General features: G+C 53.7%; 2 protein-coding genes across 2 annotated transcripts; one reads left to right on the plus strand and one right to left on the minus strand.

The window, feature by feature from the left end:
• Positions 1-475: 475 nt before the first annotated feature.
• Positions 476-7,228, minus strand: ATPAF2 (ATP synthase mitochondrial F1 complex assembly factor 2). The gene is made up of 8 exons (XM_014936235.1): positions 7,026-7,228; positions 4,756-4,800; positions 4,255-4,400; positions 3,986-4,083; positions 3,526-3,606; positions 3,296-3,408; positions 1,774-1,889; positions 476-1,147 (listed from the first exon to the last, which is right to left on the minus strand). The coding sequence occupies exons 1-8, from the start codon at positions 7,153-7,155 to the stop codon at positions 1,010-1,012; spliced, it is 867 nt and encodes a 288-aa protein (XP_014791721.1). The 5' UTR covers positions 7,156-7,228; the 3' UTR covers positions 476-1,009.
• A 200-nt stretch (positions 7,229-7,428) lies between these two features.
• On the plus strand, positions 7,429-16,112 carry GID4 (GID complex subunit 4 homolog). The gene is made up of 6 exons (XM_014936237.1): positions 7,429-7,780; positions 10,221-10,280; positions 11,201-11,308; positions 12,501-12,602; positions 13,722-13,852; positions 15,247-16,112. The coding sequence occupies exons 1-6, from the start codon at positions 7,568-7,570 to the stop codon at positions 15,308-15,310; spliced, it is 678 nt and encodes a 225-aa protein (XP_014791723.1). The 5' UTR covers positions 7,429-7,567; the 3' UTR covers positions 15,311-16,112.
• The last annotated feature ends 195 nt before the right edge of the window (positions 16,113-16,307 follow it).

The raw sequence follows: 16,307 nt of genomic DNA on the forward strand, positions 1-16,307 counted from the left end.
CTCACTTGTGGGCAGCTTCTGAGGAACGATGCCGGTTGGGGCGGTGCTGCTCCGGGCAAGCAGCAAGGAGAAAGGTGGGAAGGTTAAATGAGAGGGTGGCTGCAATACGCACGCTGGGGAGAGGCCAGGTCTCTCCGAAAGCCCTGTGGCAGGTGCTGCCTGTCACATACAGATTTAGCTTGTAGTACCCTGTGCTTCTGAAGATGGCAGAAGCCCAGGTTCCCCCCCTGCTTCTCGCTCCAGGACCGCACAGTCAGCTCCCTGCTACTCCTTGGCTGCAAGGACAGGGCACCGAGCACAGAGAGGCTCACACAGAGATGCGTGGGGAGCAGATCTGTTTGGTAGTTTAGTGTCTACTCAGCTCTGCTCCCATTTTTTTTCCCTGCCTGCAGCCATCCCAGCACTTGCCTGGAGCCTGGCAGCTCAGGACCAACACCACAGTTTGATGATTAAAACAAAGAAATAGTCAGCAGCATTGGCTTTCAGTATCTCGCAGGGGCGTGCCTTTAATCAAACGGAGAGACCCTGGTGTTACATACAGGCACACTGAGGGATGAAGAACAGATGCAATGGAGTCTGTTTTCAGATTTCCATAACAAGTGTGTGTCAGGAGCTGGCAGCTATGAAGACATGTGGCATATGCTGGGTATGTCTGTGCCGCACCCTGCCCAGGAAGCTGTTTCTTTCATGGGAGCTCCTCTGATGAGCTCCAGACACCGGGAATGGACAGAGCTGCTGTCTCGGGGATGCAGAGGAAGCTCACCTTGACCTTTCCTCCTTCTGGGCTCAAAACTGCTGGCGCTGCACTGCAGCAGGCAGTCCAAGCGAGGAGATGCCCACAAAGCCACAGCTCCTCAGCACCAGGCTGATCCCAGGGAAGGTGTGGTGACAGGAGGGTGGTTACCATCCCCTGGGTCATGCCGTGGTGACAGGAGGGTGGTTACCGTCCCCTGGGTCACACTAGCAGTTCACAGCTGGACATTCTCCTCCTGTGCCCAGCCCAGCAGCCTCAGTCCTGCAACAGCTTGTGTTTTACGGTCGAGCTCTCCGAACAGAGGTGAACAAAGAGAGTCCCAGCCGCCGCGCGAGCACGCAGCTCGCACAGGTCATAGTCATGGGCCCACTCCACGTTGCCCCACCGCTGAATCTGGAGGAGAGGAGGAACGCGAGTCAGTTCAGAACTGGATTACACATAGAGCTGCTCAGCAACTCTCAGCCTCCCTTTTCATGTTTGTGAAACACGGGTAACCCCCCCAGGAGCTGTGCCAATCACCGCCTAGGGGGGTGGGGAGATCTCCAGATGAGTATGGAGGACACGCTTCATCTGTACTGGCACCTGAGGCAAAGCCCCTTAAAGGGAGGATGGAAAGATTCCCATCAAGTTCAGCCACTTTTGGGTCAGGGAGAGCTTCACGCCAGGCCAGTTTCCAGCAAGCAAGTTATTATCTTGGTGTCTACCAAGACCTCCAGGCTGGATAACCCACAGCAAGAGAAGCCAGCCACGACTTTACACTTCAGATTAGAGGGAAAAAATCAGCCATCTGGGCTCTGGAAAAAGAGAACTGGCAGCTCCGGGAGCACTCTGGGCTGTTGTGCCCATGATGTTGCTCTACAGCAGTGCCCTCCAAACTCTCAAACGGGGCGACTGGTGGAGTGGAACCTCTCCTGCAATAGCAGGCACTTCCCTTGCCAGTTATTTGTGGTGGGAGATGCATTTGTCACGCTGAGATTATTGCTACTTGAATTATAGGGCTGTTCCGCAACATCATTTACCTGGTATTCTTCCTCCAGGCGAGAGAGAAGCACAGCTTTCTCTACTGTAATGTGCCTGTCAATCAGTCCCATGGACAGAATCAGAGATTTCAGCTGGGTGATTACATATTCTATACCTGGAAGAGAATAACCCAAAACAAACAAGATTCACAGTTGCTTTCTGCAGCGTTGCAGCAGCATCTTCGCTTGCTCTGAAGAGACAGTCGGGGTGTGGTACCTCCTCAGGGACAGCAATACCTCCCACTTGCATCTGGGCACTTGAGCATGAGATCTGCAGTTAAGGGCAGAGACAAAGCGCTGTTCTGGCCGCTGTCACCGCAGTGACAAAGTGCCTTTGAAACTGCCTCCCATTATTCTGCCACAAACCTGCCCTGTGCAAAGGGAAGGGATATCCATCCACGCCCAAGTATTCTGGAGCTCAGCTGAAAAGTCCAGGGTGAGAAGGACTTGTATACTGGTGGGTGATAAAAGAGCTGCCCACATCTATAATCACGCGTAGAAAAACGCTGTGCAAATGTGTGTGCTGTGCTGTGCCCCAGGAGAACAGTGTCGGCAAAGGACACAGCTGCTGGGCTTGGCTGCTAAAACAGCAGAGCTCTCTCCTGCCACACCACCAGCTACTGGCTGGAGAGACACCCCTCTGCAGGGGAGGAAAGCCAGTGCCTGATGGCTGAGGGACCGGAGCAAACCCCACAGACACGCATCGCCAGGAGGAGGAGGAAAGAAGGGTTCAAAGCTCTGAGCTGCTGAGCACTCGTGGACCAGCTCAAGCTGACAGGAAAAGGAGGTGACTGCGTAGGGACAGGGTCTAAGGAAGGAACTGAAGTCAGGCTGCGCTACCAGTCTATGCCAAACCTGGAGTTTCAGGTGTAAAGTTGACTGATTGGCCAGAGCCTCCCCTTCCCCAGGGGAGGCACATGCCTTTCCCTTCCATATAATAAATTATTCATCAAATAATATCTTTACAGGGTAACAGGAAGGCTTTGCAAGTCCTGTCCCAGGAGTCCTGTCCCCAATACCCTTCCTTAGCTGCTCAGCTAGTGTCATCTGTGGGTTTCACTGTTGCTTATTTGAATGTTGCATTTGAGGAGTTGAGCAAAGCAAACATTACTTAATTTCTTAAGCATCATTCAGCACTATCACGTAAGATCAAGTGGGCTATGAGGGTGAAAGTGTGAGGGCAATGCACAGAGCCATGGCACTTGGAGTAATAAATACCATTCCTTTTCCTGGTAACAAAGCTGGGCACTAGACCACTAGAAAGTCTGAAGTTATTAAAGAAGTTATTTGTGCCAGGGTAGAGCAGACAACTCGTAGGCCAGCAAAGCCAGACCCTGAACACCAGTGGCACTAAGGGGAGAGTCCCTGTGCCTAGCAAATACAGCCAAGGGACTGGCTTGGAGTTTTAAAACATAAAACACCCTGATTATCTCAGCATATCAGTGGGAGAGGAAAAACATGACAGTCACTTTTCTCCCCTGTGGAGAGGAACCGCCTCCTCCGCTGGTGCAGCCTCTCTCACCTTGCAGGGCCCACATGTTGTAGGATGCCAGGTGGCTGACGAAGGTCTCCTTGGTGCTGGCTGGGATATTTGGCCCCAGGATGCTGGTCGAGGAGCCAATTGCCACGTTGTACCTGGAACGATCACCCGGCTCCTTAGACAAGCACAGGGCTTGTGGACCTTGCAGCACTAGAGCTCCTGGTCTCAGCAGGGCAGGGCAAAAGCAGACAGAAACATCTTTAACCTCTTACCTTTTCTCAGCCCAGGCGACAACAGGATCCCATTCATTCTTCTGCAGCTCTGCCAAGGCAGGTGGCTCCTCCACACGATAGCTGGGACGTTGCAGAACAAAACCACACTGGATGTGCACTCCCAGGCTGCCAGACTGGGGCACACCTCTGGGAAGGAACCTTTCCCCCCCGAGCCCACAGCAAAGGGAACAAGGGCCTACTGTCCACCCAGGCAGCGGTTGGGAACAGTCCCCCAGCTCTTCCACAAATTCAGAGCTTTTTGGTTTTTTGAGGAAGTTTGCAGATATAAGTCTGGCCTAAATGAATTCAAACCCTTAGGTCAAAACCAGGAGAGATCAGAGCCCTGCCATGACTGGGCTACGGTACACATTTTCCCTCACTCCTCCCCAGCCACCTTTCCAAAAACCACATGGTGACAAAACAACCTCGCCTCTGTGCCAGCGGGGTCCCCATCTCGTACCAGATGGTGTCAGTCTCCAGGAACTTCACGGCCGCACGGATCAGCTGCGTTTTGTTTCGCTGCGTGGGATTGTCCAGGGCCGTGTTGCACAGCGTGGTCTGTGGGATAAAGACAGTTTAAACCGTTATTATTCAAAGCTTGGCAAAACCATCTTTAGTCCTCATCATTTCAATTCCCTATCTTTAATCCTGATTTCCTTGACCTGACCGCTCCCAGCACACTGCGTTCTACCCTGCCGAGGTCTCAGCATCCCAACCTGCCGTGCTCACCAGGTGCATAGTGTAGAACTTGATGGTGTCCTTCTGGGAGTCCCACTCCGTTGCCACTGCAATGGCCAAGGCCTCGCTGGGGACAGTGAAGAGCTTGGCCTGGGGCGTTTTCAGCTTTCGGTGGTCCAGGTTTATTTCAAAGCCGCCTGGGGAATCAGAGTATAAATCCTGGGGAATCAAAGAGGAGCAGGCACTAAGGAACAACAGACAACCCCACAGTGGGAGCAGATTCAGAGCCAGAGCTGATGGGAGCACGGGACCAGGGATACTCAAGTTTCCCACCATCACTTCAACATTTTTTTTACCCACAACAGTCTTGGAAGCTGTTTCCTGCCACACAGCTTTGCTATTGATGAGGAAAGGGCACAGCAGGCTGGTGACAAATACCCGACTTGCACAGTCTGTGCTGCAGGTGTGCCGTGCTCTCGCTGGAGCAGCATGGGCTGATAACCCCCCTCCCAGGGAACAGCCCCTCCGTGCTGTCCCTGTGGCCGTACTCACCTTCTCCTTGAGAGATGCTCACATTCTGGTAAAACCGCTTCCTCTCTGGAGGCAAAAACAGAGCCATTCAGAGGACAGTTAGAGGAGATTCAGTCCCCTCCCCTGCTCCCCATCCCAGCCCAGAACAGATGGAGCCCTCAGTGCTATCGAGGTGGCCTGGCCACAAAACATCCAGCCCATTCATCCACAGCTTCCAAGTGCTACACCATTTCAGCAAGATCCACTCAACTGGGGAAGCACCATGAAACTGGTGAAAACCAGTCAGCAAGTGAATGGGACCAGCTTCACTTCTGCCAGGCTGGGCTCTCAGCTCCCTTCAAACTGGCCGGCACCGAGTTTCTAGAGTCTGGCAAGGGGCAGTTTCCAAGCAGATCTGTCCCAGCACTCCTAGAGTTTCACTGTGGACTCAATATTTCAAGCTTCTCCAACTGCAACCACATTTGACAAATTAATCCCTGAACCACCCTGGCTAACTCTCTCTTCCTGCATGTTCTGCCTCAGAGTGATCAGAAACCCAGCAGAGCTGGGTTAGAGGCAGGACAGGCTACAGCAACATCTCTTTCCATGCCCGATGATGACAAACCCACCCGGTGCCAGCCCACACGCTCTCCCTCATCATTTCCTTTGACCTGCAGCCGATGAACCCGCTGGAAGAGCCACAACTGCTGGGAGGCTCGAGGGATGAAGGGAAGGACACTGTTCCCTCCACCACGACCACCCACGGGGGCAGGTTTATTGCAGGCACATGCAGTAACAGCTGGATGGTGTCAGCGACACACCACAGCATGACACTGAGTCACCAGCAGAGGAACCACCTCCCGCAGCTGCCTCCAGCCCACACACCCCGCTCCGGGTGGGGAGTACGCCGGCTCCACCAGCAAGGGGAGCCTGAGGGAACTGCAGGTCTCTGTTTTAAAAACAGCCTCCTGTGAAATCAGCACGGTATCACGCAATCCCAGCACCCGAGAGCCAGATTACACACGTTGCAAAAGCTTGTATCTCTCACACAAACCGTTCTCCTGATGCCAGCGACCAGATCGTAAACCCCAAACTCATAAATCTACCTCGAGAGGTATGAAGTGAGCGGGCTGGCCTGCAGGTCTGTTATTCTAAGCTAAAAAAAAAAGAAAGCACATTCCCACTGGGGAAATGGAACAGGATTTGCTCAGGTTCAGTGACCTCAAAAAAACCCCAAACACCCTGTCAAGGCACAGTTCTGAAAGGATTAACACGTGTGTACCCCAGAGGAGCCCTGAGTCACATCAGTGGGCTCTGACACCCTGCAACAAGTCACCAAGACTCTACAGCCTCACCTCAGACAGAAGACTAATTTTACTGTCCTCAAACCCACATGTTTCCAGCAAAACCTATGGAGGGCATACATGGCCTGGAATGTGCCTGAACCACCCCAGCTGGGTCACAGAATCACATGGGGTTGGAAGGAACCTCTGGAGATATCTAATCCAACCCCCCTGCCAAAGCAGGTCCACCCAGAGCAGCTCCCACAGGAACTTGTCCAGGTGGGGTTTGAATGTCTCCAGAGAAGGAGACTCCACCACCTCTCTGGGAAGCCTGTTCCAGGGCTCTGCCACCCTCAAAGTGAAGAAGTTCCTCCACATGTTTAGATGGAACTTCTTATATTCAAGTTTGTGCTCATTTCCTCTTGTCCTGGCCCTGGGCACCACTGAAAAAAGACTGGCCTCATCTTCTTGAGACCCACCCTTTAAGTATTTATAAGCATTGATCAGATCCCCCCTCAGCCTTCTCTTCTCCAGACTAAAAAGACCCAAGTCCCTCAGCCCTTCCTCGTAAGGGAGATGCTCCAGGCCCCTCATCATCTTCGTACCCCTATCCCCCCAAAACCTGGAACAACCACCAAAACACAAACACAAAATGGTGCACTGGGGATCTGGCCATGCCGCCAGAGAATCCCCCCCCTCCGAGCCCCCACTAACGCCAGGAGACGGGTACTGGGGGAGGCCCAGCACCTGGGCCACGTCGCTGGAGATACTACAAGCCCTTGGGGTGGCCGGGCCCGGCGGGGCTGTTGCTGCCACCGCTCCCGGCCCCACCGCAGGGGGCGGTTTGACACTTTCCCGTGTCTCCACCCGCCCCGAGCCCAGCCCTCCCCTGTCCCGGGGTGACCTTGAGGGGTGTCACCGAAGCGGGGGGGAGTTCCCCCGGCGGGACCGGCCTCACCGGGCCAGGGAAGGCCCCCCACTCCCCGAAGGGGGCTGGAGAGACCCTCGGGCGGCCCCGCGTTCCCTCACCTGCCGGCGGGGCGTAAGCCCGACCCCCGCCCGACCCCACCGGGCCTCTCCCGGCAGCAGCGGGAGGCGGACGGGGGAAACGGGCGAGCGGGGAGCGACCCCACAAGAGCTGGCGACAGCCGCGCCACATCGCGACGAAGGACGAAGAGGAACCACCGCCACCCTCCCGCCTCAGCGCGGCTCCGCGGGCGCCGCCATGTTGCCGGGGCAGCAGCCAATCCGCGCCGCGAGCGCGTTTTGTCCCTTCGCCCGCCCCGTCCCGCCGCGGATAGTCGGGAAAAAACTACATTTCCCAGCAGTACCCGCGGCCGCGCCTGCCGGGAGGAAGCGCGTCCCTCGCAGCCGCGGCCAATCGGTGGGCGGCACCGCCCCTCCCGCAGCGCACGCGAGGGCCAATGGGAGCGCGCGGAGGCGCTGCCGGGAGGCCCCTGAGCCAGGCGGCGGTGGCGGCGGCCTCGGCGTGAGGGAACGGAGCGGAGCGGGCGGCGCCCCCGGCCGCGCTCGGCCCCCGGTCCACGCTGGCGCCCGGGGACCCTCCTGAGATGCCGGTGCGGAGCGAGCGGTGCCGCGCGGGCGGAGCGGCGGGCTCGGCCTCTTCGCCGGCCTCCGGAGCGGCCGCCAGTAGCTTGGTGCCGCCGCCCCCCATCAACACGGCGCAGCCCGGCGTGGCCACCTCGCTGCTCTACAGCGGCGCCAAATTCCGCGGGCAGCAGCGCAGCAAGGGCAATGCCTACGAGGTGGAGGTCGTCATGCAGGTAAGGGGTTCGCCGGCGGCCGCCTACTCCCTCTCCGGGCCCCGCTCCCCTCAGGCCGCGGTCGCTGTTCCCGCCCCACCGATCCCCTCAGGCCGCCATTTCTCCTCACTCCGTTGCCGACTGCTGCCAGCCTCCCTGCCGCCCTTCCCCTCAGGCCTCGGTTGCCGGCCCTCTCCGGCTCGGGTCGGTGTCAGCCCTCCCCCGGTTCCCTCAGAACCCAAAACTTGTTGCGTGTCCTGTTTCCTGAGCCCCAGTAAGGCCTGTGGTTGTGGTGGGGGAGACCCTTTTCCCTTAGTCTCAGCATCCTTGTTTCCCTCAGCCTCAGTGAGGTGGGACCAGAGTGGTAGAGGCCTCGGAGGGATCCTTCCCCTCAGGCCTGGTCCTCCTTGCCCCTGCTTCCCCTGGCGGTGCCTCCCTGTGATTCCCCTGCTTCCATCAAGCCTGGTAATGGCTGTGAGTCCTCAGGCTCTGGAGAGATCTCTGTCCCTGTGTGCTTTCCTTTCAGGGAAAGGACCCTGTCCTGTTCCTCACAGGCCCCAGGAGAGACCCCTCTCCCTCAGGCCCAGGGCCACCACCTCCTTACTCTCTTTGCCTCAAACCCTGAGGAGAACCCACTGCACACAATCCTTTCCTTCCCATCTCCTTGCCCCAATCCTTTCAGGCTGGTAAAGTTCATAACCTGGAAACCCTTCTCCAATCCATTTACCCTCTGAGGTGGCCGTGCACCTTCTGTGCCACAGGGTAGAAGGGTAAGAGCCTGGCTTAGAGTGGGTGTTCTCCCGGGAAGGCCCTACCAGTGGGACAGCCTGTATTTCAGGCCTGGCTGGAAATCAGCAGGGATCCAAGTCCCAGTCCCTGGCTGGCAGAGCGTGGCCTGGCTGAACCCAGGGTTCCCTGTCCCTGGGGTGTCAGAGGCTCCCCCAGACTGAGCAGGGAGCCTGGGGCGAAAGTGCAGTTGTTTGTCTGTGGCAGGAATGCAGCCAGACAGCTGTAGTGCCCAGCTGTGCTGGGGAATCAGGCCACTATTCCTCCCTGTAGTCATTGTCACCCTGCGTGCTTTATTTTTAGTCCTGGGGATTGGCATGATTGCTTGGGGCAGAAGCTGGCGAGGTGTGGAGTCATTAGTACGCGGGCAAGGCAGACATCTGATACACGCTTTCCTATAGAGCACCCTGCGAGTCACAGCTTTGTTCCCAGTTTGGTGGCACGGGATCTGGGGGACTGCAGTTGAGCGTGTAGCCGGCGCTGTGATGAAGCTTGACGTGTGTGCTGGCGTTGTGCAGTAGTGTCAGAGCCCCAGGGTCAGCAGATGGGGTGGTGTTTGAACCCACCGTCTGTTTTCACGTACAGTCCTCCCCTTGTCAGCAGCACAAGCCTACCTGGCGTGGTTTGCTGTGGTGGGGACATCCTATGGCTGATCAGCTTCACTGCACGCTGCCTTCTCGCAGGGGCTGGCTATGGCTTTGTGCTAAAAATGCTGCTGTTTTGCGCGTGTCAGCTGAGAAGAGGTGGCTGCCTGCTCTCCCCGTGCTTGAGCGCAGAGAAGCGTCGCTTTTCTTTGATTGCAGGTGGGGAAGATCCATCTTTCTCCACGGTTGATGGTTGCGCTTCCCCAAATAGCTCGCTCCCAGCTTTGAAAACGGAGCTGGAGATGTCGGGGGGAAAAGCTTGGAAAATCCTCTGGCTTTAAAAGGTGCTTGGAAGAGGCGCAGCCCCCCTGCCTAGCAGAAGCACCAAGATGCAGCCCCATAATTCAAAAGAAGGGTGGCCCAAAAACGTTACAGCTGGGTGAAGGGCCTCCTTCAAAAGACACACGACATCATTTGGCTTCTGAGCAGGCTTTGGCATGTGCCAGGCCGGGTACTCGGCAGAGAGTGCAGGTAGTGTCTTAGAGAGGTGTGGGTCAAGCCTGTTAAATAACCAGACAGCAAAGCTCAGGGCTGTGCTTTCTTCCTCTAGCCTTGAATTATCTCCAGTAAATAGATGGTTTTTACTCTTCTCTCACCTGAGAGCCAGTTCGCTGGTAGCGGTCGACTGGGAGATGTGGGGGCTGGGTGTGTGGGTGATTCTGCCAGTGGTGCTCTCACTTGGAGAAAACTGTGAGTCTGCTTCCTTCTGGGAGGAGAGGAGGGGGGGTTTGTTTCCCAGCAGAGACCTCTGAGCAGAGGCTGCTGCCTCAGTGTGATGGAGCTGGAACCACACAGGGTGTTGTCAGACCTGGGATGTGGGGGCTGTCAAGGGTGAGCTGGGCACCTGTAAATGATCTTTCCAAATGGTTCCCAGCTGTGGGGAAGGGCTGCCAGTGTGAGTGTTGGGCAGTAAGATGGAAAGTCTGTACCAGCTGAAGCTGAAATTATCCTTGGAGGGGTTAGAAGCTGCTTTGGATCAACTGGATGCCTTCATGCGTATGCTTATGGTTGGACTTTGCACTCTTTTCTAGCATGTGGATATGGAAAACTCCTATCTCTGTGGATACTTGAAGATTAAAGGCCTTACAGAGGTGAGTGTTAATTGCAAAACAACAAGAAAAGGTGCTGTGTAAAAGGTTTTCTTTTTCCTGGTGGAGTGGGAGAAGCTGCTACCAGAAATAGCAAGTGGAAGGACTGAGCGTGCAATAAGTTTGACCATGGAGTAGTTTAATTGCTTCAGTCTGTTGTTCTTGGCATGTCAAGCAAATATGATATGCCTTGATGAGAGTCCCAAACAAGGGAAACTTCTCTGGCATCCCGTAAGGTCTGAGCAGAAACGAATCTGACCCTGCAGTCAGCTTTAGGTGCTCTACCAGTGGTGCAGCGTCGCTGAAACCAAATAAACCCAAACAGTCAGATATTTACATGCTTCCTTCCCTGTCTGTCCTCTAAGATCTGCTCACGGTGTTGGACAGTTGGTGAGAACTGTCTCCCAGGGGTGATGCTTCTTTCAGCTGCGGTGCACCACGTGTCTGTCGTTACACGGGAAGGCTTGGAGAAGCTTCTTTGCCCTTATTCCCTGGCTGTGTTTTCCTAATTAGGTGCCAATCCAAAGCTGAAGGGGAGCACCTTCTCCCTGCTGGGGTGGCTTTATCCAACCCTTGGGCTTTGTAGCCCTGGGTGTCTGCTGGGGAGTGGTGCTGGCTGTAACCAGTCACTTGTGATTGTCCAGCTGGGAGATTCCCCACAGCCCAACTCTGACACAGCTCCTTCTGATTTCATGAACTGAACGGAGAGGCTGGAATAAGAGGGAGAAGACTTGGGTGTCCAAGTCAGGCTTAAGAGCTGTGGGGCAGGACGAGTCCATGTGCTGTTTGGAGGTTCGGGAGCACCGACCTCGGATTATCTGGAGCTTTTGCAGCAAGATGCTGCTTTTTGCTGAGCGTGTGCACCTCTGTCTCTGTTTGAGTTTCTAAGTTCTGACCTCTTGTTTGTCTCTCTTCTCTCCTAGGAGTACCCAACCCTCACTACTTTCTTTGAAGGGGAAATAATCAGTAAAAAGCACCCTTTCTTAACGCGCAAGTGGGATGCTGACGAAGATGTGGATCGTAAACACTGGGTAAGTAAATCAGAGGGGCAGAGGCAGTCCTGGCTGGTTTGGAGATGAGGTGCAGAGGGTGTCTGTGGGAGAGCTGTCAGAAGGGCCTGGAAAGCTCTCCTTTTTGCGTGTTCTTCCTCCTCTCCACTGGGACCTTTGGAACTAGAGGTCCCTTCAGGCTGTTGGCTGTGATCCAGGAGAAGGGAGGGGGTGTCTTGCTTTCCACTTGCCGGCCCTGGGGTTGGACGGGAGCAGGGGCAATCCCCATCTCTTCACACTCCTTGATTTGAAGGTTTATCACAAAACAGAACGTGCACCTCTATCTCAATTTGAGTTTCTAAGTTCTGACCTCTCGTTTTGTCTCTCTTCTCTCCTAGGAGTACCCAACCCTCACTACTTTCTTTGAAGGGGAAATAATCAGTAAAAAGCACCCTTTCTTAACGCGCAAGTGGGATGCTGACGAAGATGTGGATCGTAAACACTGGGTAAATAAATCAGAGGGGCAGAGGCAGTCCTGGCTGGTTTGGAGATGAGGTGCAGAGGGTGTCTGTGTGAGAGCTGTCAGAAGGGCCTGGAAAGCTCTCCTTTTTGCGTGTTCTTCCTCCTCTCCACTGGGACCTTTGGAACTAGAGGTCCCTTCAGGCTGTTGGCTGTGATCCAGGAGAAGGGAGGGGGTGTCTTGCTTTCCACTTGCCGGCCCTGGGGTTGGACGGGAGCAGGGGCAATCCCCATCTCTTCACACTCCTTGATTTGAAGGTTTATCACAAAACAGAGTGGAGGAGGGGAGAGATGCCCCTCTGGCACAGGCAGGGCAGTTGGTACCCGTGTCTCAGTCACGCTACCAGCCACCTCAGCCCTCTGCTCGGGGCAGGGTGTGCCTGCCCTGTGCTCTGGATCAGGGCCACAGCAGCCAGCTGATTGCCTCGCCGCCTTGACCTTTGCTGCTGTTTGCCAGACTTTGGTGTTTATTATGTTGTCTGTCAAATATCTTCTTCCGGAAGTGTAGGAGCTTCTCCAGCCAGGCTGTGGTTGTCTGGCAAGCCCCTGTGTTAGTCCTGGGGTGTTGCATTAAGCAACTGCTCCAAGGGAAGAGCAGCCCCTTGGGTGAGGAGGTCCTGTTCCCTAGCGGTTTTTCCCTCTTACATAGCAGCTGGTGCTAGTGACCTCTACTCCTGGAATAAGCATCCCGTTTTTTTTCTTTTTTTTGTTTCAGGGGAAGTTCCAGGCTTTTTACCAGTATGCAAAAACATTTAACTCTGATGACTTTGATTATGAGGATCTGAAAAATGGGGACTACGTCTTCATGAGATGGAAGGTAAACTCTGCATGTCTCCTTCTCTGATGAGCTGCTTATAAGCGACTGACAGAGGCTTGTGGTGCCTGAAACTTTTTTCAGCTATGCTGGTTTAATGAAAGATCTGACCCTACCAACCTTGTAACCCACTGTACTTGCAAATTCTAGTGTGACTCCTGTCTAGCCAACTAATTACGTCCTTAAGGGCCGCAGTCGTGGCTAAAAACAACAGGAAAATCTTGCTTGGTGATGCTCCAGAGGATGAGAGAATTGGTGTCTCTGATCCCTCTGTGGGGCCTCTCTGCTCTTCAGCTGGATTGATTCCTCCCTCTTTACACAAGCTTTGTGCAGTTGTGATGGAGGAAATCATAGAATCACATAAAGGTTTGGGTTAGAAGGGAACTTTAAAGATCATGTCCCCTCCCCTGCCACGAATAGGGACATCTTCCAGTTGCTTAAAGCCCCAACCAACCTGACCTTGAACGCTTCCAGGGATGGGGTATCCACAACTTCTTTGGGAACCTGTTCCAGTGTATCACCACCCTCACAGTAATGAACTTCTTCCTTATATTTAATTTAAAGCTACCTTCTTTTAGTTTAAAACTATTACTCCTTGTCCTATTGCTACAGGCCCTGGTAAAGTCTCTCTCCATCTTGAACTTCTTCCTTATATTTAATTTAAAGCTACCTTCTTTTAGTTTAAAACTATTACTCCTTGTCCTATTGCTACAGGCCCTGGTAAAGTCTCTCTCCATCTTCCTTATAAGCCCCTGTAAGCACTGAAAGGCTGCAATAAGGACTCCTTGGAGCCTTCTCTTCTACACCTGGCAGCTCTGATTCCTGAGTTTGCAATTGGGCTTCTGATTTGCAGCGGGCAGGTGTTGAACTGGAACTGACCTTACGCGCTCTATAAAACTGGTTCTGTTCTCAGTTGCCTGCTTCCCTGTAAGATGCCTACAGTGGCAGGTGGTGAAAGAACACACTGGTCTCTGTGGTCTGGGCTGCTGCGAGTACAGTGAATGCTCAGGCAGGAATCCCTTCATGTTAATGGGTGCCAGTATTCAATTTGGGAGGGCAGATTGGGGCAGGGGAGTGGTATTTGACTGGCATTTTAAAATACGGTCTGTGTTTTCTGTGCAGGAACAGTTCCTAGTCCCAGATCACACTATCAAAGACATCAGCGGTGCTTCCTTTGCTGGTTTCTATTACATCTGCTTCCAGAAGTCAGCAGCATCTATAGAGGGCTATTACTACCATAGGAGTTCAGAATGGTAAGGAAGCTTCCTTCCTCCTGCGGACTGAAGGGTGGCTCCTCAAACCAAGCGGTGACTCTTCTTCTGCTTGTCTGCAGCCTTGGGAGTGTCCAGATGGTGCTTCTCTGGGCTGGGAAGGAGGTTCAGTGCGGTGGCTGGACCTTGAGGCAGAAGGGAGGGTGTGTGTGCCACTCTTGGGCTAGCACAGCCCATTTGTGTGGTAAAAAATGCTGTCCTTTTTGCATGGCTAGGGATAATCGGGCTGGAAACGTTGGCATGGGGAGGGATACGAGGTGTGGAGACGTGCTGTGGTCCTGTGGAGCTAGCACAGAGCCAGGCTAGCACAGCCCATTTGTGTGGTAAAAAAATGCTGCCCTTTTTGCATGGCTAGGGATAATCAGGCTGGGAATGTTGGCACGGGGAGAGATAGGAGGTGTGGAGACATGCTATGGCCCTGTGAAGCAATGGTCTGGTACTCTGGGAGGCACATGTGCTGTCCTTTTTGCATGGCTAGGGATAATCGGGCTGGAAACGTTGGCATGGGGAGGGATACGAGGTGTGGAGACGTGCTGTGGTCCTGTGGAGCAATGGTCTGGTACTCTGGGAGGCACATGCCAGCTGTGGGTCACTGAAAGTGTCTCTCCAGAAGCCTGGTCTCTAGTCCAGACACTCACAGGGCTTGTCCTGCTCCTGTCTTCCCGTGGGGACAGGCAAGTGTAAGGCAGCCTGGCCTCTTCTGCAGGGTTGTGCTCTGATCAGTGATCTGAGCTTTGAGCTTCTCCATGCCTTGGCCCTTCGGAGGATGTCAGAGGGGCCTTTGAGAAGGAGCTCAGTGTTTTCTCACATATAACAGCTTGGCTGTTGCTGCCTTCATGCAGAAATCTTGTTAGGCCAGTGCTTTGTAGTCCATGGTCCTCGGGGTGTTGCTGTAAGACACAGGGAACAATGTTAATTGGTTGGTTTCTTGTTAAAGCTATGTGATAAGTAGCTGTGGAGAGCTCTGTTCTCTCTGAGAGCCTTGGATATTTGTCACATGGAGCGAGTGAATCTGTAGGGTGGCTGGAAGCTCTCAGGGAGGGAAGGTACCTGGGATGCCTTCAGACAAATCCCCTCAAGCTAAGCTTTGAAAGACCTGGCTGTAATTTGCAGTTGTAGCAAACACCGTTTTGAACATGAAAGTTGTTGAACTTCAAAAGGTGTCCAAAAACCACAGTCAGCCCACCTCGAACGCAGCCTTGGCTGCAGGTAGCTCAAAGGCACAGGAATGGAAACGAGGAACGATGCCAAGTCCTCGTGGGGTTTTGGCACCGCTGGTGAGTGGGTGTTGGGGATGCCTGAACACCTCTGAGGCTGTAAGGAGGAGTTCTGTCGCTCTAGACAATCCTCTCATCTGTCTTTTCCCTCTCTCCCAGGTATCAGTCATTGAATTTAACTCACGTTCCTGAGCACAGTGCTCCTATCTACGAATTCCGATGACAACTGTCCAGAACTAATACTGCACGGAAGCAAACCGGGCAGGAGAGCATGGCCTGCCAGGAGAACTGTGTCCCTGTCGGAGCACGGGAATGCACGCTTCTCTCCTGCCCCTCGGACTCGCAAGAGAGAGCCTGAATGTTAAACCCACCCAGCCCAAGGAGCGTGGCTGCTGGAGCTTGATTCTCCCTCCTGTCGAGTGGCGATTTGATCTTTAATCTGGTTTTAAGCTACCTTTAAATGCACTTTCTTATTGCACAGCTAGTTTCTCTGTCACTGAAGTTCCTCCCAGCTCTCCTCTGGAAGCTGTTTCTCAGTAGCTGGAATCAGTGGTCTGTCCTCTTGAGTAATAAGAAAATATAAGCTCAGCGCTTATATTTTCCTTGTTACAGCCTGATGTGGGTTGAGATCGCCAGGACTCAGGTTTTGTTGCCCAGGTTGCCAGCTCTGATGCTCCCAGAGCCGGGGTCCTGCGTGCGAGGCTCTGCTTGGCAGAGAACTGCTGGGCTGCAGAGTCTGTTGGGGGAGTGTTGGCTGAGACAAATGAGGCTCGAAGGAGTCTTTGCTTCGAGCTGGCTAACGAGGTTAGCCAGAGCTGCAGATCTTTCAGGAACGCCAAGCCTTTGGAGCTGGGAGCTCTTCCGGTGTCTGGATACGCCACTGGGAATTAATTTAATGTGCGGACTTCCAGGCTCTCAGTAAAGTGGATCTGAACTCTGCTTATAGGTGTATATTTGCTCTTTACTTAAGTTAAGGGTAAAAAAAAAGAAAAAGGAAAAAAAAAAAAAAGAAAGGAAAAAAAAAAGTGCCAAATATGTTAATATTTAAAAAGAAAGTGGTGAATAAATTGATATTTATGCTAATATCTGCCAGCGGCATAGTTTAGAAAGCCAGACATTTATGAATGAGAACAAGAAAACACTCATACAAAAAAGCTGGAGTATGTGGAGAGATCTATTGCATCATGCATAATCACACAAAAAATATTTTAGGCTAAGGA

Source organism: Calidris pugnax, unplaced genomic scaffold, assembly GCF_001431845.1.
Source record: "Calidris pugnax isolate Ruff unplaced genomic scaffold, ASM143184v1 scaffold17, whole genome shotgun sequence".
NCBI lineage: Eukaryota > Metazoa > Chordata > Aves > Charadriiformes > Scolopacidae > Calidris > Calidris pugnax.